Below are 21,444 nucleotides of genomic sequence, written 5' to 3'. Positions count from 1 at the left end.
AGTAGCATCTGTGAGGCAAAAGGGATGTGTTGACATTGCAGGTCGAGACCCTGCATCAGGACTGGGGCAGGGGGAGGGAGGAGGAAAGATGGCCAGCATGTAGAAGTGTGGAGGAATGGTGGGATAGGAACTGGTAGGTGATACGTGGAACTAGATTGGGATTGGGGTGTGAGGGTGGAAATAGGGCCTGGTGGTGTGGGGGGGGGGTTTAACAAATCCAGGTAATGAGAGGGGTAAGATGGAAAGGATGAACAAAGAGAGAGAGAACCTGGGTGGACTGTGGGAGTGGGAAAGGGATACATGATCTGTGGACCACCTGAAACTGGAAAATACCGTTGGGTTGTTGGCTACCCAAGCTGAATGTGCGGTGCTGTTCTAGTTTGTAGTTGGCCTCACTGTTTCCATGGAGAAGGCGGAGGACAGACAGGTTGGTATGGGGATGGGAATGGGGAAGGGAATGGGAATCGAAGTGACATGCAATTAGAAGTTCAAGATGGCCATTGCCTACGGAGCACGGATACTCCATAAATTGGCGCCTAGCCTACACTTGGTCTTGCTGATGTATGGGAGGTCAAATCGCGAGCACTGAATGCAGTGTTCAAGGTTGGAGGAAGAGCAAGTGAATCCCTGCCTCACCTGGAAGGGCTGTTTAGGTCTCTGCATGGTGGTGAGGGAGGAGGTGGAGGGACAAGTGTTGCACCTCCTGCAGTTGCAGGGAAAAGTATTAGGAGACAGGGAGAGGTGGTTGGGAAAGGATGAGTGGACCAGGGAGTCACAGAGAGCGGTCTCTGCGGAAAGCACAAAGGGAAGGGGGAGAGGGGAAGATGTGGCTGATGGTAAGATACTGTTGGGTCTGGCAGAAGTGGCAAAGGATGATGTGTTGGATGGAGAGGCTAGTGGGGTGAAAGGTGAGGACCAAGGGAACACTATCTTTGTTCTGTGTGAGGGGAGGGATGGGTGGAAACAGGCTTGCAGGAAATGGAGGAAGTGCATGCGAGGGAACCATTATTTACAGCAGAGGGAAAGCCATATTTCCAGAAAAAAGTCCAAAGGCATCCCATTTCCCCCCACAGTTGCTGCTTGATCCACTGAATTCTTCCAGTAGTATATTTTGTTTTTTGCTCCAGATTTCAGCATCTGCAGTTTCTATGACTTCACCAGGAGGTTGCCTGGAATGGGGGGATTAATTTATAAAAAGAGATTAGATAGGCTGGATTTACTCTCACTGCAATGGAGACACTGATGGGTAATTATGAGGGTCATAGATAGGTAGAATTTGTTTCCTAGTGTGGGGGAGTCCAAGAGATCACAGGTTCAAAATGAGAGGGGAGAAAGTTCAAAGAGATCTGAGGGGGAAGCTTCCCACACAGAGGGTGGTGATTCTATGGAACAAGCTGCCAGAGGAAATGGTAGAACATAGAACAGCACAGCACAGTACTGGCCCTTCAGCCCACAATGTTGTGCTGAACAATATGTACACCTCCTCCATGATCAACCTAACCCTTCCTCCCTACACAAGCCATAACCTTCCATTTTTCGTTCTTCCATGTGCCTATCTAAGAGCCTTTTAAAGGTCCTTATTGTATCGGCCTCTACAACCACCCCTGGCAGTGCATTCCAGGCACCCACCACTCTACCTCTGACATCTACCCTGAACATACCTCCTCTGAGCTTAAATGGATGTCCTCTGGTATTGGCCATTACCGCCCTGGGGTAAATGTGCTGGCTGTCCACTCTGTCTGTGCCCCTCATAATCTTACACCTCTCATCCTAAGTCATTCCAAAGAGAAAAACCCTACCTCGCTCAGCCTTTCCTCATAAGACATGTTCTCTAATCCAGGCAGCATCCAAGTAAATCTCCTCTGCACCCTCTCTAAAGCTTCCACATCTTTCCCATAACGAGATGACCAGAGCTGAACACAAAACTCCAAGTGTGGCCTAACCAGTGTTTTATAGAGCAGCAACATTACCTCACGGCTCTTGGATTCAATCAAATGAAGGCCAGCACACCATACGCCTTCTTAACCACCCTGTCAACTTGAGTGGCAACTTTGAGGGATCTATGGACCTGGACCCCAAGATCCCTCTGTTCCTCCACACTGCTCAGAATCCTGCCATTAACCTTGCACTTCACCTTCACATTTGTTCTTCCAAAGTGTATCACTCACACTTTTCTGGATTGAACTCCATCTGCCACTTCTCCAATAACCTCTGCATCCTGTCTATATCCTGTTGTATCCTACGACAACCTTCTACACTATCCACAACCCCTCCAACCTTCATGTCATCTGCAAACTTACTAACCATCCCTCCACTTCCTCATCCAGGTCATTTATAAAAATCACAAAGAGTAGGGGTCCCATAACAGATCCCTGCAGAACACCACTAGTCACCGACCCCCAGGCAGAATATTCTCTATCTACTACCAACCTCTGTCTCCTGTGGGCAAGCCAAATCCGAATCCACGCAGCCAAGTCTCCATGGATCCCATGCCTCATGACTTTCTGGATGACCCTACCATGGGGATCCTTGTTAAACACTTTACTGAAGTCCATATATACCACATCCACCGCTCTACCTTCATCTATTTGTTTTGTCACCTCCTCGAAAAACTCATTCAGGCTCATGATGCAAGACTTGCCTCTCACAGAGCTATGCTGACTATCCCTAATAAGACTATGCTTCTCCAAATGCTCGCAAATCCTGTCCCTAATAATCCTCTTCAATAGCTTGCCCACCACTGACGTAAAATTCACTGGTCTATAATTCCCAGGATTATCTTGAATAAGAGAACAATATTTGCCATCCTCCAATCCTCTGGTACCATTCCTGTGGCCAGGGACGATGCAAAGATCATCATCAATGCTCCAGCAATCTCTTCCCTTGCCTGTTGTAGTAACCTGGGGTATATCCCGTCTGGTTCTGTGGAGTTATCTATCTTAATGTTTTTCAGAAGCTCCAACTTAACTCCTCTTTCTTAACTTCAACATACTCCAGCACATCAGCCTGTTCTACGCTGACCTCACATTCATCAAAGTCCCTCTCCCTACTGAAAACTGAGGCAAAGTATTCATTAAGACCCTCACCTACCTCCTCTGCCTCCAGGCACATGTTTCCCCCTTTATCCCTGGACAATCCTACCCTCACTCTAGTCATCCTCCTGTTCCTCACATATGTGTAGAACGCCTTGGTGTTTTCCTTAATTCTACTCACCAAGGCCTTCTCATGTCCCCTTCTAGCTCTCCTAAGTCCCTTCTTAAGCTCCTTCCTGGCAACTTTATAATTCTCAAGAGCCCTGCTTGATTTTTGCTTCCTAAACTTAAGTATGCTTCCTTCTTCCTCTTTACTAAATATTTCACCTCTCTTGTCAACCAAATTGGGATGACATTTTTGAAGGGAAATGTACAATGGAGATGTGGTTGTTGTTCAGGGATCTCTTGCAGGACGTCAGGGATAAATTTGTCCCAGTGAGGTAGAGAGAGAATGGCAGGGTGAAGGAACCATGGGTGACAAGAGAGGTGGAACATCTAGTTAGGAGGAAGAAGACAGCATACATAAAGTTTAGGCAGCAAGGATCAGATAGGGCTCTTGAGGAATATAGGGTAGCAAGGAAGGAACGTAACAAGGGGCTGAGGAGAGCAAGAAGGGGATATAAAAAGGCCTTGGTGAGTCAGGTTAAAGAAAACCCCAAGGCATTTTTCACTTATGTGAAGAGCAGAAGGATGACGGCAGTAAAGGTAGGACCGATTAGAGACAAAGGTGGGAAGATGTGCCTGGAAGCTGTGGAAGTGGGTGAGGTCCTCAATGAATACTTCTCTTCAGTATTCACCAAGGATAGGGGCCTCGATGATGCTGAGGACAGTGTTGGTAAGGTTAATGTTCTAGGGCATCTGGATATCAAGAAATAGGATATGTTGGAGCTGTTAGAAAAGATTAGGACAGATAAGTCCCCGGGGCCTGATGGAATATTCCCCAGGCTGCTCTGCGAGGTGAGGGAGGAGAATGCTGAACTGTTGTCTAGGATCCTTGAGTCCTCATCCACGGGAATGGTACCGGAGGACTGGAGGGTGGCAAATGTTGTCCCCTTATTCAAAAAAGGTAGTAGCGATAGTCCAGGGAATTATAGACCAGTGAGCCTTACGTCTGTGGTGAGCAAGCTGTTGGAAAGGATTCTTAGAGATAGGATCCATGGGCATTTAGAGAATCATGGTCTGATCAGGGACAGCCAGCATGGCTTTGTGAAGGGCAGATCATGTCTCACAAGCCTGATAGTGTTCTTTGAGGAGGTGACCAAGCAGATTGATGAGGGTAGTGTAGTAGATGTGGTCTACATGGATTTTAATAAGGCATTTGACAAGGTTCCACATGGTAGGCTTCTTCAGAAGGTCAGAGGGCATGAGATCCAGGGAGGCTTGGCTGTTTGGATTCAGAATTGGCTTGCCTGTAGAAAACAGAGGGTTATGATGGAGGGAATGCATTCAGATTGGAGGGCTATGATGAGCAGTGTCCCACAAGCATTGGTTCTGGGACCTCTGCTTTTCGTGATTCTTATTAATGACTTGGATGAGGGGGTAGAAGTGTGGGTTGGCAAGTTTGCAGATGATACAAAGGTTGGTGGTGTTGTGGATAGTGTGGAGGATTGTCAAAGATTGCAGAGGGACATTGATAGGATGCAGAGCTGGGCTGAGAAGTGGCAGGTAGAGTTCAATCCAAGAAGTGTGAGGTGGTACACTTTGGAAGGACAAACTCCAAGGTGGAATACAAAGTTAATGGCAGGATACTGGGTAGTGTGGAGGAGCAGAGGGATCTGGGGTTTCATATCCACAGATCCCTGAAAGTTGCCTCACAGGTGGATAGGGTAGTTAAGAAACCTTATGGGAAGTTAGCATTCATAAGTCGTGGGATCGAGTTTAAGAGCCGCAAGCTAATGATGCAGCTCCATAAAACTCTGGTTAGACCACACGTGGAGTATTGTGTCCAGTTCTGGTTGCCTCATTATAGGAAGGATGTGGAAGCATTGGAGAGGGTGCAGGGGAGATTTACCAAGATGCTACCTGGTTTGGAGAGTATGCATTATGAGGAGAGACTAAGGGAGCTAGAGCTTTACTCTTTGGAGAGAAGGAGGATGAGAGGAGACATGATAGAAGTGTACAAAATATTAAGAGGAATAGATAGAGTGGACAGCCAGCGCCTCTTTCCCAGGGCATCAATGCTCAACACAAGAGGGCATGGCTTTAAAGTAATGGGTGGGAGGTTCAAGGGAGATATCAGAGGGATGTTTTTTTACCTAGACAGTGGTTGGGGCATGGAATGTGCTGCCTGGGGTGGTGATGGAGGCAGGTACATCGGTCCAATTCAAGAGATTACTAGATAAGCATATGGAGGAATTTAAGTTAAAGGGATATGTGGGAGGAAGGGGTTAGATAGTCTCAGGTGAGATTTAAAGGTCGACACAACATTGTGGACTGAAGGGCCTCTATTGTGCTGTACTGTTCTATGATTCTATGATAACCATGGTTCCTTTACACTACCATCCTTTCCCTGTCTCAGTGGGACAAACCTATACAGAACCCCATGCATGTCCCTTAAACAGCCTCCGCATTTCTTCTGTGCATTTCCCTGAGAACATCTGTTTCCAATTTACATTCCCAAGACATTCTTGTCATTAGTCCTCCCCCAGTTAAAAACTTTTGCATATCGTCTGCCCCTATCCCTATCCATGGCTATGCAAAAGGTAGGGACTTGTTATTACTATCTCCGAAATGCTCATGCACTGAGCAATCTGTCGCCTGACCAGGTTCATTGCCCAGTACTAGATCCAGTAGACTAGATCTAGTCAGCCCGCCCACATACTGTCTTCCTGGACACACCTCACAAATTCTGCCGCATCTAAACCTTTTGAACTAAGAAGGTGCCAATCAATATTAGGGAAGTTGAAGTCTCCCACGACAACAACCCTGTTATTTTTGCACTTTTCCAAAATCTGCTTATTTATCTTGCTCCTCAGTGTCCTGATGGCTACTGGGGGGGGCGGGGGGGGGGGGGGGGGGGGAGGGGAGGGGGCATAGGATACTCCCAATAGAGTGATCGCTCCCTTCCTGTTTCTAACTTCCACCCACACTGACTCAGTAGTCGATCCCTCCACGATGTCCTCCATTTCTGCAGCTGCGACACTATCCCTGAATAGCAATACCACTTCCCCCCCCCCCTTTACCTCCTTTCCTATTCTTAGAGGGGGGTAGGTAGATGTTGGTATAATTACAGCTTTAAAAGGCATTTGGACAGGTACTTGGATAAGAAAAGCATAGTGGGATATGGGGCTAATGCAGGCAAATGTGATGTGTTGATGGGCATTATGGTTAGCATGGAGGAATAGGGCTGTAATTATACTGTACAATTCAATGCCTCCTTATCTGGTCACTAAAACCTCCCCAGGACACAAATGGGAAAGCGATTCAGTGTCACTGGTTGAGGAAACAACCTTGACAACAATACTAGAAGAACACCCTGATCCCCTGAACTGTACATCAGCACGTCAGGGCTTTTCAATACTTGAAGTACACCTCAGAGCCTCAGGTGTGCTCCAAAACATTATCTAGTTCACATACAGAAATGCTGCCCTTGCCTGTATTTGCCCATATCTCTCTAAACCTTTCCTAGTCATGTACCTGTCCAAATGTCTTTTAAATTGTCCTCACCTCCACCACTTCCTCTGCTCGTTCCATGTACCCACCACCCTCTGTGTGAAAAAGTTGTCCCAATGACATAAGCAACTTAAAACTGCACTTAAAACTAACAGTCTAGAATGCCTTGTCTCATCATATAATCACATAATTTCTCAGAAAAATTCTATAAATTGACAGAATATCAAGACAACGGAGATGGCACACTATAAAGGGCCATCAATCCTTCTAGAATGGGAGTGATAGGATGTATCAACCTCTTTTTAGTAGCAATAAGATTAGAGTCATAGGGTTGCACAACACAGACCCTTAAGCCCACCACGCAATGCCAACCATCCTACTTATCATACAGTAATCTTACTTGTCCACATTATTTCCATATCGCTCTATGCCCTTCTCATTCAAGCACGAGATGCTTCTTAAATGCTGTTACTGTTCCTGCCATCACCACCTCCTCTGGCAGCTCATTACAGATGCCAACTACTTTATGGGTGAAAAATTTACCCGTCCTATATCCTTTAAACCTCCCTCTCACCTTCAACCTATGCCTTCTAGTTTTAGATACCCCTACCATGGAAGCAGACACCAGCTACCTATCCAATCTATACCTCTCATAATTTCATGTATCTCCATTATGTCACCTCTCAGCCTCCTTTGCTCCAGGAAAAACAGACCCAGCCTACCCAATCTCTCCTTGTAACTCAGGCTCTCCAATCCAGTTAACATCCTTGTGAATTTCTTCTGTATCCTCTCTGGCTTAATCATGTCCTTCCTACAGTGTGGTAACCAGAACTGCTCACAATACTCCAAGTGCGCCTTCACCTACTGTAACATGATGCCATAACTCCCATGCTCAATGCTTCGGCTAATGAAGGCCACAATCCCTTGCATCTTCCTCACCACCCTGTCTATGTATGTTCCCCATTTCAGAGAACTATGTACTTGTACCCAAGGTCTCTGTACAACAACACTCTCCAGACCCTGTCATTTACTGTGTTTAACTTCCCAAAAGGCATCACTTCACACTTGCCTGAGGTAATTCCATCTGCCATACTGTTGCCCACTTTCCCAGATGATCCTGCTGTAACCTTCAACAACCTTCCGCAATTTTGGTGTCATCAGCAAATTTACTAATCATGCCACCTGCATTCTCAAACAAATCATTCAAATATGTAACAAACAAAAGTGGACCCAGCACCGATCTCTGCAGCACACCACTGGTCACAGTCCTCCAGTTTGAAAAACAGTCCTCCACTATCACCCTCTGAATTCTTCCACCAAGCCAATATTTTATCCAATTGGCTAGTTCACCCTGGATCTCCTGTGTTCTAACCTTCCAGACCGACATTCCATGCAGGACCTTGTCAAAGGCTTTGCTAAAGTTCATGTAGACAACTTCTACTGCCATGAAGACAACTTCTAATCCTCTTGGTTACCTGATTTCTGGTTAGACCTCACTTAGAGTATTGTGTTCAGTTCTGGTCACCTCATTGTAGGAAGGATGTGGAAGATAGGAAGGAGGGTGCAGAGGAGATTTACCAGAATGGTGCCTGGATTAGAGAACATGTTTTATGAGGAAAGGTTGAGTGAGCTTGGGCTTTTCTCTTTAGAGTGTCACAGGATGAGAGGTGACTTGATAGTGGTGTATAAGATTATGAGGGGCATAGATAGATTGGGAAGCCAGCACCTTTTCCCCAGGGCGGCAATGGCCAATACCAGAGTATATCCATTTAAGGTGAGTGGAAGAACGTTTAGGGGAGGTGTCAGAGGTAGGTTTTTTTTACACACAGAGAGTGGTGGGTGCCTGGAACACACTGCCTGAGGTGGTGGTAGAGGCTGATACAATGGAGATTCTTAGGCACATGGAAGTAAGAAAAATGGAGGGTTATGGGTTGTGTGGGAAAGGTTAGATTGATCAGGGAGTAGGTGTTTATATAGGTTGGCACAACATCGTGGGCGGAAGGCCTATACTGTGCTGTACTGGTCTATGTTCTGTGTAGCTCTTCAAAATACTCAAATTCATGAAACACAATTTCCCACATGTTAAGTCATGCTGACTATCCCTAATAGTTCTGGCCTTTCCAAATGCAAATAAATCATGTCCCTCAGAATCCCTTCCAATAACTTTTTCATCAATGATGCAAGGTTCACCAGCATGTAGTTTCATGGCTTAACCCTGTTGCTCTTCTTAAATGAAGGCACAACATTAGCTAACCTCCAGTCTTCCAGTACTTTACATGTGGCTAAGGAAGATACAAAAATCTCTGCCAAGGCCCCAGCAATCTCCTCTCTTGCTTCTCACAACATTCTAGGAAATACCCGGCCAGGCCCCAGAGATTTATCCACTTTTATGCATTTCAAGACCTCCAACAACTCCTCTTTGTAATGTTGATATGCTTTGGAATATCACTGTTCGATCCTGTAAACTCACTAACTTCCATGTCCTTCTTCCACAATAAATACAGATGAGAAATATTCATTTTGTCCATTTCCTGTCATAAAACACATAGATCACCACGCCAATCCATAAAGGGACCGCAATATGCTTATAAAATCTTTTAGAATTCCCCTTTATCTTGTCTGCTAGGGATATCATTTGGTCCCCTTTTGCCTTCCTAATTTCCTTCTTATGTGTACTCCTACATCCCTTAAACTGGGTGGATTTCTTTCTGTTGCATGCTACAAAAAAGCTTCAGGTAGAAATTGGCATTTAAGGTTTTACACAATTCACTTCATCCCCGAAGAGATTAATTCACCTTGAAGTCAAATTACCCAGGAACCTGTCACAATTCCCAGGAAATAATTCATGCAAGGGTCAATTTCTCCAAGAAATTGTGTTATGCAGAAATTATGCAGAAGTGAATTCTGTTGCTATCAGATATAATGAAGGACTTTGGGTAAGGGATAAAAGGTTTACAAGGGAGTTGAGGAAGAACTTCTTTCCTCTAGAGGGTGGTTGGAATCTGGAACGCACTGCTTGAGTGGGTGTTGGAGGCAGGTACTCGAACTACATTTAATATCTAGATAACCAGTTGAATTAACAAGGCATAGAAGGATACAGGCCAAGTATTGGTGGGTCAAAAAAACAAGCAGCTGGAGGAACTCAGCAGTTCAGGCAGCATCTGTGGAGACAGAGGAATCATCGACATTTTGAGTTGAGACCCTGCATCAGGACTGAGAGTGTAGAGGGGAGACAGTCAGTATAAAGAGGTGAGGGGGATAGGTGAGGCAGGGGCTGGCAAGCAATAGGGGGATCCAGGTGAAGAGGGGCTGATGGGCATTTGGGCTGGGTGGGGAGGGAGAAGTGGAGAGAGAGGCAGAGGCTGGGAGGTGATTAGTGGAGACAACAAAGGGCTGCAGATGTGGAATCAGATAAGGAAGGTGGTGAGTGGAATCAGATAAGTGAGGGATCCTGGGCATAAGGGGTATGGTGGGGGAAGGGGAGTGAGTAGAGGGTGTGGGTGATTGGTCTTTGGAACCAGGTGGCGGAGGGGAAAGAAACTGGGAAACAAGGGGCTGTGGGAAATTGGCAGGGTCAGAAAGAAGGTGACATGCAAGAGGACTAAGGTGGAATCAGGAAGAGAGAGGAAAGAACAGAGAGGGTGCAGGTTACATGAAATTGTAGAAGTCTATGTTCATGCTGTTGGGTTGTAGACTAGTCAGATGGAATATGAAGGGCTGTTCCACTAGTTATGTTTGGCCTCACTCTGGCAGTGGAGGAAGCCAAGGACAGATAGGGCCGTGTGGGAATGGGGAGGGGAGCTGAAGTTGCATGCAACTGGGAGATCAGGATGGCAAATCCCTTTCTCTCCTCCACAGTTCCCCTTTTGCTCAGCATCCCTCTCTTATCTGATTCCACTAACCACCTAAGGAACAGTCCTAGTGGTGTAATCGCATCTCTATTGTTTCGCAATTTTAAACAGATATTCCGTCCTTGATCTGTCCAGAGCAGCCTCAATCCCAAGCACTGCAAAATTGTTCTTAAAAATAATGCCACTCCATGTCCTTTCTTCCCTCTCCATGTTCCCTTTGTCACGTTGTAGCTGTATAAAACTTTGGTTAGGCTGCACTTGGAGCATTGTGTGCAATTCTTCACCCCATTACAAGAAGGATGTAGAGGCTTTGGAGATGGTGCAGAAGAGGTTTACCAAGATGCTGCCTGGATTAGAGAGTATGAGCTATAAAGTGGACAAACTTGGGTTGTTTTCTCTGGAGCGTCAGAGGCTGAGGGGAGACCTGATAGAAGTTTGTGAGATTAATGGAGGCATAGATAGACCGTCAGGGTCTTTTTCCCAGGGTGGAAATGTTAAATACTATAGGGCATAGGTTTAAAATGAAAGGGGGAAAGTTTAAGGGAGATTTGCGAGGCAAGTAGGTGTCTGGAAAGCACTGCCGGGGAAGGTGGTAGAAGGAAATACAATAGGAATGTTTAAGTGGCATTTAGGCAGACAGTTAAACAGTAAGGGAATAGAGAGATATAGACCATGTGCAGGCAGATAGGATTAATTAGATTGGCATCATGGTCAGCACAGAGATGGTGGGCCGAATGGCCAGTTCCCATGTTGTACTATTCTATGTTCACACAGAGGGTGCTGGGTATATGGAATGAGCTGCCAGAAGAAGTGATGGAGGCAGATACAATTACAACATTTAAAATACATCTGGTCAGATACTCAAGGAGGAGAGGGATAAGTTCCTAATGGGATTAACATAGATGGGCATCACGGTCAGCAAGGACAAGTTGGGCTGAAAGGCCACACTTCTCTGCTATACATTTCTATAATTCTATTATCTTATTGCAAGCATTAAATGTTCTGTAGCCTGAGTGAAATTACCAAGCAGAATCAAATGAATTCTATTACCCTCTGCAATTGAGCGGAGCCCACCCTAATTCACCATATACAATGTGTCCCATCTGAGTGGCCTAGAATTGGTCCAGGTGAAGACACAAGTCACCAAACCAGGATCCTATCCAGTTACATATTTCTCTTTGAGCTGGTGATACAAGAAGGAAACAATATCTCACCCTAAGAATGTACGTGTTGCCAGAGCAGTCGGTAAACTCAACATCCTCAATTTTTACTTTCTTCTTTTTCTTTTTTTTCTTCTTCTTCTTGCTTTCATTGTCTTCTTCTTCTTCCTCATCTTCTGCTTCTTTCACCTTGATCATGGGCCACCATCCCTTCATCCTCTTTCCCCTTATGATGGAGGCACGAGGACCTGCTTTCTCTTTTGCCATCTTGATGGTACATTGGTCAGCTGTCTTTGCTCCTCGGATCATATCATTCAGCTTCAATTCAACAGAACCTACAATGGTAAAATGGTAATCCTTAGCAACTTAAGTAACAATTTAATTTTGGCCACAGATGCAAAGTTTGCACCACATTCTTAACCAAAGCCTAAAAAATAGTCAAACTGTTCCATGACCCTGACTCTGACAAAACAAGTTTCATATTATAGACGTGCAGATATTTAGGTTATCAGAAAGCATTAAATTTTGGAAAATTAATTTATGCTGTTGTAGTTGCTGCTTAAACCACCAGAATAGTGGCAGGGACAATGGGCAGGTCATAAGGCTGAAGAAATGGATTGCCATCAAATTTAAAAATTAAAACCCAATTAATGGGATTCATGTCTTTTCTGAGATTGGAAAGGAAAGTTGTATTTGAATATTTGCAGTGATTTTCTTGGTATTGTTTGTACAGAAGGCACTTCAAAGTACAAATGACATAATCCCCAACCTTTCGGCACCTTCCAGGAGGCACACTAGATGGCATCAGTGTGGAAGAACTGTTCTCACAACATGGACTGGTTTACTGGTATCTTGAGCGAACAACTGTTCTGGCCATGTGGCCTGCAGAGCAAGGACTTTGAGGAACAAGGAACAACAAGAATCAGGATTGTTAGGAGCATCACACCACTGGTACTGGTTGAAAGAGTGACAAACAGTTTAAATGTCACCTTGGCTAAATGTGGCAGAAGTGATCTTGGCTGATCTGTTAGTAGCTGGGAGTATTTTATAGAACATAAAACAGTACAGCACAGGAACAGGCTCTTCAGCTCATGATGTCTGTGCCAAACACGATGTTGAATTTAACTAAATCTATTCTGCCTGCATGTTATCCATATACCTCCATTGCCTGCACATTCATGTGTTTATCTAACAGCCTCTTAAATGCCACTGTTTTATCTGCTTCTACCACAAACCCAGCCCATGCCAGGCACCTACTACTCTCTGTGTAAAAAAACTTGCCCCTCACATCTCCTTTAAACTTCCTCCTACCTTAAATGCACATCCTCTGGTACTTGACATTTCTATCCTGGGAAAAAGATTCTGTCTCTGCCTCTCATAAACATATAAACTTCCATCAGGTCTCCCCTCAGCCTCCTGTGCTCCAGAGAAAACAACCCACGTTTGTCCAACCTCTGCTTATAGCTCATACTCTCTAGTCCAGGCAGCATCATTCAGAGGATGTTGAATCTTTGGATTTCTCTGCCCTGGAAGGTCTTGGAGGCTCAGGTTATTCATTGAATCATAACAGAGATCAATAGATTTTTGGATCAAGGGAGATGGAGAGAGGAACATCTGTTTCAAGGTAGATCAGCTCTTTATGTTGAAAGGCAAGACGGCTCAAGGGGCAAAATGTCGTTCTCCTGTTCCTTATGTTCTTAAATTCCTCCAGCTGGAGAGCCCAGCTAAGCAGAGAAAGAGGAGGAGGGGGAGCACACAGGGTTTTCACTGCTGTGATCACTAGCACTTTTAATATTTTGCAATTTCCTCCCAGTGCCCAATCAAAACTTACAGCCACAGGTCTCCAGGAACTCAGTGCTGAGGACCCATTCTATCTATCTGGCCTTTGAGTGATGTATCTGCTTAGTCCAATTCCCAACCTCTTTGCCAAGCACATTGAAACTTTTCTATATATAGATACCCACTTCCATTTAAAAAAATGTCATGGAACTTGTTCTGTGACCCGTAACTTTTGTTGTTACTTCTGGGGTAATGATCTCAAACTTCTCATCCCCAACATCGTCTTAAGAAACCTCTTCTACAGTCTTTTTGTAGCTTTGAAATCATTTAGAAGAGTAAAGAATATTTATGGGAAAAGCACAAAAATTATCAAAAACAATTCTGGAACTAGAAAATTTTAAATACTTACCAAGAAAATCATTGGCAGAAATCAAATCATAATCCCAGATCTGTAGCACGAGTACAGCAGGCTGACGAAACTCTGATTCCTCCAAGGAGAAAATGGATTCTTTCTTCTTATAAACAATCTCTTTCTCTGTAGGCAAGTAGTCAAAGCGAAAAACAAATCTCCAGTTGAAATTTCCTTCTCCAGTCAGAGAGTTAAAGTGGACGTCAGTCTCTTGTTTATCATTTTCCAAACCCTTCAACCAACTGCAAAATTAAATAATCATTTTATACACAATGATAGAAGACTCAGTTTGCCTGTGCGGATGGTATTGTCAAGGATCAAACCTGTTTCTTCCTAATTCTGATTCCTCTCTGAATTGTTCCCACTTCACATTGCCATATGGTTCTTACAAAACGTTTGCATGTCTGAGAAGAGTTTCTTGGGGAGATTGGGGTGGGGGGTGGGAGGTGGAATTGGGTTGTGGGCGTGGGGGGCAGACACAATAGCTTTGCTAAGTATTTTTTTTCCCCATGTGATCCTGAATAGGGCAGTGGAAGTACCTACAGTACCCACCCTGACCAATTAAGGAACATTCTCCAAACTGGTTTGGGTAGTTTAGTATGATAATCTTTCATTCAGCAAAAGGAGTGGTGATCTGATCCCAGCACAGGTTTATCACAGCTTCCAGACAAATATAAAAGGTTCTGATGAGAAAATCATATCATTAATAGTTATAATCCTTCACTTTCTGTTAAGAAAGTTAAAGTCCCAGTAGACATACCTTGGAACTTTTTAGTGAACTCACCTGAAATCTTTCAGGTTGTAGGGTTCACACACACACACACCCCAACAGCAACAACTGCATCTCAATCACACTCCATCCACCCAGCATGTATATCCAGCCCCAAATCCAAATCAACCCATCAATCCAACATCCCATCACTCCATCATTTCACCCTCCCACATCACTTTCTCAAACCCACCCAGAACAACTCACTCACTCCCAACTTACTCTAAACACTCCACTCATTCCTCTATCCCATCACTCCACCAGCCACATCCCAATCATCCCATCAATCCTACCCATCCACCACCCCACTCCATCCCACCCCAAATCTTGTGGGTACACTCACCAATTGAACCCTATTGCAACATCCATAGAAGTAAAAACTGGTACTTTAGTTACCACTGGAGCAGAGATCCCAGGGGAGCTGGGGATAGATGGGGAAAGGGGAGTGGTGGGGACAGAGAGACTTGGCTGATAATATTGTGCTGCAAAAACAAGCTGTTGTATAAATTTGCTGAATACCCTTTGATGTAGATATCACTGGATCGGACTCCTGTCAGTGGATTCACATCATCAAGGGGCACATCGTCTGTGTTCCAGATGATAACTCTCAGCTCGTAGCTAATCAACACACAACAGTAAATAATATAGGTGAGTATAAAATGGTGCAGTAAATTAATTAAATTTGACAAAATTGAACATAAGAACATAAGAAATAGGAGCAGGAGTCGGCCATCTGGCCTGTCGAACCTGCTCTGCCATTCAATAAGATCATGGCTGAATTGGTCATGGACTCAGCTCCACCTACCTACCTTTCCCCCATAACCCTTAATTCCCCTACTATGCAAAAATCTATCTAACTGCATCTTAAATATATTTAATGACGTAGCCTCTACTACTTTCCTGGGCAGAGAACTCCACAGATTCACTACTCTCTGGGAAAAGCAGTTTCTCCTCATCTCTGTCCTAAATATATTTCCTTGAATCTTGAGGCTATGTCCCCTGGTTCTAGTCTTACCTACCAGTGGAAATAACTTTCCTGCCTCTATCTTATCTATCCCATTTCATAATTTTATATGTTTCCATAAGATCCCCTCTCATTCTTCTGAATTCCAGTATCTCAAACGGCAATGAATTGGAGTACAGGAAGGAGATAGAGAGCTTAGTGGAATGGTATCATGACAACAACCTTTCCCTCGATGTCAACAAAATGAAGGAGCTGGTCATTGACTTCAGGAAAGGGGGCGGTGTATATGCACCTGTCTACATCAATGGTGCTGAGGTCGGGAGGGTTGAGAGCTTCAAGTTCCTAGGAGTGAACATCACCAACAGCCTGTCCTGGTCAAATCACGTAGATGCCACGGCCAAGAAAGCTCACCAGCGCCTCTACTTCCTCAGGAGGCTAAAGAAATTCGGTTTGTCCCCTTTGACTCTCACCAACTTCTATCAATCCATGATAGAAAGTATCCTATCTGGACATATCACAGCTTGGTACGGCAACTGCTCTGCCCAGGAATGCAAGAAACTGCAGAGAGTTGTGGACACGGCCCAGCGCATCACGGACACCAGCCTCCCTTCCTCGGACTCTGTCTTTACCTCTCGCTGTCTTGGTGAAGCAGCCAGCATAATCAAAGACCCCACCCACCCAGGACATTCTCTCTTCTCTCCGCTTCCATCTGGTAGAAGATACAAGAGCCTGAGGGCACATACCACCAGGCTCAAGGACAGCTTCTATCCCACTGTGATAAGACTATTGAACAGTTCCCTTATACGATGAGATGGACTCTGACCTCACGATCTGTCTTGTTGTGACCTCGCACCTTATTGCACTGCACTTTCTCTGTAGCTGTGACACTTTGTACTGTTATTGTTTCTACCTGTACTGCATCAATGCACTCTGTACTACCTCAATGCACTCTGTACTTACTCAATGTAACTGCACTGTGTAATGAATTGATCTGTACGATCAGTTTGCAAGATAAGTTTTTCACTGTACCTCGGTACAAGTGCAATAATAAACCAATACCAATACCATCAGTAGTGACAGATACAGTGGGAGAGGGAGATGCAGAAATCAATTTTCAGTTATTATGCTGCACAGAGATGGATATTCATTTCTGGGAAGCAGAGAAAAACACATTCTGTTCCAGAGAGCAACATCCAAAATATTGAACTATGGGAGTACAGAAAAAATTTTGGGGGAGGTACAGAGAAGAGTATTCCATTATTGTGGAAAGTAGGACAGAAAGGATATTTATTTTGGGTGGATGTCTGAAACATATTCAGATTAATGAGGATACCGAGCAGGATATTCAATTGCAGAAGGGTGCAGAGAGGGATATTCAATTATGGGGGAAGAGAAAAAGAGAGTCAACTATGGGGCTAAAAACATGGCCTGAGACAATGGCTTTGGTATGGGGGCATGGAGAAGGGTACTCAGCTGTGGGGAAAGAACATCGAACAGTACAGCACACCATGTCTGCGCCAAACACGATGCCAAATTAAACTAAATCTCTTCCGCTTGTACGTGATCCATATCCCTCCATTCCCTGCATATTCATGTGTCTATCTAAGAGCGTCTTAAACACCTCTGTCATATCTACTTTCACCACTACCCCTGCTAGCCAGTTCCAGGTAACTACCACTCTCTGTGTAAAAATTTGCCCCACACATTTCCTTTCAAGTTACCTTTCACCTTAAATGCATGACCTCTACTACTTGACATTTCTAACCTGGGAAACAGATTCTGACTGTCTACCCTATCTATGCCTCTCATAAACTTCTCTCAGGTCTCCCTTTGGCCTCCGATGCTTCAGAGAAAACATCCCAAGTTTGTCCAACCTCTCCTTATCATGCCTGCATCCTGGTAAACCTGCACCTTCTCCAAAGCCTCCACATCATTCCTGTAATGGGGCGACCAGAACTGCACACAATACTCTAAATATGGACTAACCAAACTTGTATACAGCTGCAACATGACTTCCTTACTCTTATACTCAGTGCCCTGACCAATTAAGGCAAGCATGTCATATGCCTACTTTACCACTCTATCTACTTGTGTGGCCACTTTCAGGGAGCTATAGACTTTAGCTCCAAGATCCCCCTGTACATCAATGCTGTTAAGGGTCCTGCCATTAACTGTATACTTTCCCCTTGCAGTTGACCTCCCAAAGTGCAACACTTCACACTTGCTCGGATTAAACTCCATTGGCCATTTCTCAGCCAATACCTGCAACTGATCTATATTCTGCTGTATCCTTTGACAACCCTCTACACTGTCCACATCTCCACCAATCATAGAACATAAAACAGTACCGATCAGCGATTAAAGAGGAAATGTGCCTGGAGTAGAAAGAGGTAGGGGAGGTCCTAAATGAATACTTTGCTTTGGTATTCACCAGAGAGACCTTGATGTTTGTGAGGATGGTGTACGACAGACTGATACACTAGGGCACGTCGATGTGAGGAAAGAGGATGAGCTGAAACTATTGGAAAACATTAGGATAGATAAGTCACCGGGGCCGGACGGGATATATCCAAGGTTATTACAGGAAGCTAGTGAAGAGATTGCTGTGCCTTTCGCGATGAACTTTGCATCCTCACTGGCCACAGGAGTAGTGCCAGATGATTGGAGGGTGGCAAATGTTGTTCCTTTGTTCAAGAAAGGGAGTAGGGATAACCCTGGGAATTACAGACCAGAGAGTCTTACTTCAGTGGTGGGCAAATTACTGGAGAAGATTCTTAGAGACAGGATTTGTGGGCATTTAGAGAAGCATAGGCTGATTAGGGACAGTCAGCATGGCTTTGTGAGGGGCAGGTCGTGCCTCACGAGCCTGATTGAATTCTTTGAGGATGTGATAAAGCACATTGATAAAGGTAGAGCAGTGGATGTGGTGTACATGGATTTTAGTAAGGTGTTTGGTAAGGTTCCTCATGGAAGGCTTATTCAGAAAGTCAGGAGGCATGGGATCCAGGGAAACTTGGCCGTGTGGATTCAGAATTGGCTCGCCCATAAAAGACAGAGGGTGGTGGTAGATGGAGCATATTCTGCCTGGAAGTCAGTGACCAGTGGTGTTCCACAGGGATCTGTTCTGGGTTTTTATAAATGACTTGGATGAGGATGTGGAAGGGTAGGTTAGTAAGTTTTCTGATGATACAAAGGTTGGTGGTGTTGTGGATAGTGTAGAAGGTTGCTGTAGATTACAACAGGATATTGATAGAATGCAGAGCTGGGCTGAGAAGTGGCAGATGGAGTTCAACTGGGATAAGTGTGAAGTGATACACTTCAGGAGATCGAATTTGAAGGCAGAATACAAGGTTAATGGCAGGACTCTTAGCAGTGTGGAGGAACAGAGGGATCTTGGGGTCCACATCCATAGATCCCTCAAGGTTGCCACGCAGGTTGATAGGGTTGCTAAGAAGGCGTATGGAGTGTTGGCCTTCACTAGTCGGCGTATTGAGTTCAAGAGCCGCAAGGTGATGTTGCAGCTCTATAGAACTCTGGTCAGACCACACTTGGAGTATTGTGTTCCGTTCTGGTTGCCTCATTATAGAAAGGATATGGAAGCTTTAGAGAGGGTACAGAGGAGATTTACTAGGATATTGCCTGGATTGGAGAGTATGTCTTATGAGGATAGGTTGAGCGAGCTAGGGCTTTTCTCTTTGGAGAGGAGGAGGAGGATGAGAGGTGACTTGATAGAGGTGTACAAGATGATGAGAAGCATAGATCGAGTGGACAGTCAGAGACTTTTTCCCAGGGCGACAATGGCTAACACGAGGGGACATAATTTTAAAGTGATTGGAGGAAGGTATAAGGGGGATGTCAGGGGTAAGTTTTTTTACACAGAGAATGGTGGGTGCGTGAAACGCACTGCCGGCAGAGTTTGTGGGAGCAGACACATTAGGGACATTTAAGTCATTCTTAGATAGACACATGAAAAATAGAAAAATAGGGGGCTATGTAGGAGGGAAGGGTTAGATAGATCGTAGAGCAGGATAAAATGATGGCACAACATTGTGGGCCGAAGGGCCTGTACTATGCTGTAGTGTTCTATGTTCTAGTACAGCATAGAAACAGGCCCTTCAGTCCTCAATGTTGTGCCAAACCAATTACATTAGTAATAAAATGCCCAACTAAACTAATCCCTTCTGCCTACATGATGTCTTTATCCTATTTCCCTCACATTCATGTGCCTATCTGACAGCTTCTTGAACACGCCTATCATATTTACCTCCAACACCACCCCAGGCAGCACATTCCAAGCACCCACCACTCTCTGTGTGAAAAACGTGCCCCACTCATCTCCTTTGAACTTACTCCCTATCACCTTAAATGCATGCCCTCTGGTATTAAAATTTCAACCCTGGAGGAATGATATTGGCTGTCTACTCTATCTATGCCTCTCATAATCTTATACAGTAAACCTCTCTCGGATCTCCCCTCAGCCTCTGCTGCTCCAGAGAAACCTATCCTCATGGTGCATGCCCTCTAATCCAGGAAGCATCTTGGTAAACATCTTCTGCACCATCTCCAAAGCCTCAACATCCTTCCTATAATGGGGTGACTAGAACTGAATTCAATACTCCAGATGCAGCCTAAGGTTTTATAAAGCTGCAGCACAACTTCCTGACTCTTGAACTCAATGCCTCAAGATCCCTCTGTTCATCAACACTGTTAAGGATCCTGCCATTAACAGTGTACTGTCCCTTTACATTTGATCTCCCAAGGTGCAACACTTCACATTTGGCGGGGTTGAACTCCATCTGCTATTTCTCCGCCCATATCTGCAACTGATCTATATCTCACAGTATCTTTTGCCGGTCTTCTATGCTATCCACAACACCACCAATCTTCATATACCATCTGCAAATTTACTAACCCACCCATGTATGTTTTCATCTGGGTCATTTATATACATCACAAACAGCAGAGGTCCCGGTACGGATCCCTGAGGAACGCCACTAGTCACAGACCTCCAGCTAGAATAAGTCCCATTGACCACTACCCTCTGACCTCTACGGGCAAGCCAGTTCTGAATGCAAACAGCCAATTCACCATGGATCCCATGCATCTTAATCTGCTGGATGAACATCCCATGAGGGACCTCGTCAAACGCCTTACTAAAATCCATGTAGACAACATCCACAGCTCTACCTTAATCAATCACCCTCGTCACCTCATCAAAAAACTCTATCAAGTTAGCAAGGCATGACTTGCCCTGCACAAAGCCATGCTGACTGTCCCTAATTAGGCTATGATTTTCCAAATGCTCATAAATCCTATCCTTAAGTATCCTCTCCAGTAACTTCCTTACCACTGACGTGAGACTCGCCAGTCCTCTGGGACCTCGCCTGTGGCTAGTGAGGACACAAAGATATTGGTCAAGGCCACAGCAATCTCATGCAAGTTACTGGGGTATATCCCATCAGGCCCTGGGGACTTATCTGCCTTAATGCTCTTTAAGATATCTGACACTACCTCTTCCTTTATCTCGAAATGCCCTAGCATATTAACATGTCCCACGCTGATCTCCCTATCCTCCACATCCTTCTCTGTGTAATCTTCAAACTTACTAACTCACCTGTCTACATTTTCATCCAAGTCATCACAAGCAACAGAGGCCCCAGCACTGATCCCTGAGGAACACCACTAGTCACAGACCTGGAACAACACCCTTCCACCAATACCCTCAGTCTTCTATGGGCAAGCCAATTCTGAATCCAAATGATCAAGTCACCATGGATCCCATGCATTTTAATCTTTTGGATCAGCCTACCATGAGGGACCTTGTCAAATGCCTTACTAAAATCCATGTAGACAACATCTACAGCCCTC

General features: G+C 44.8%; 1 protein-coding gene across 2 annotated transcripts in view; it reads right to left on the bottom strand.

Moving 5' to 3' along the window:
• The window catches only part of fer1l4 (fer-1 like family member 4), a 207,748-nt gene that overhangs the window by 5,185 nt on the left and 181,119 nt on the right, over positions 1-21,444 (bottom strand). For both annotated transcript variants that reach the window (XM_052031437.1, XM_052031438.1), the window contains exons 41-43: positions 15,132-15,230; positions 13,844-14,085; positions 11,710-11,990 (exon numbers count right to left, since the gene is read on the bottom strand). In XM_052031437.1, the coding sequence (XP_051887397.1) occupies positions 11,710-11,990; positions 13,844-14,085; positions 15,132-15,230 (622 nt within the window). The remainder of the gene's footprint in view (positions 1-11,709; positions 11,991-13,843; positions 14,086-15,131; positions 15,231-21,444) is intronic.

Source organism: Pristis pectinata, chromosome 16 (genome assembly GCF_009764475.1).
Source record: "Pristis pectinata isolate sPriPec2 chromosome 16, sPriPec2.1.pri, whole genome shotgun sequence".
In the NCBI taxonomy this organism is placed as follows: domain Eukaryota; kingdom Metazoa; phylum Chordata; class Chondrichthyes; order Rhinopristiformes; family Pristidae; genus Pristis; species Pristis pectinata.
The sequence above is the reverse complement of the archived record's forward strand: the minus strand, read 5'-3'. Positions and strand labels throughout refer to the sequence as shown.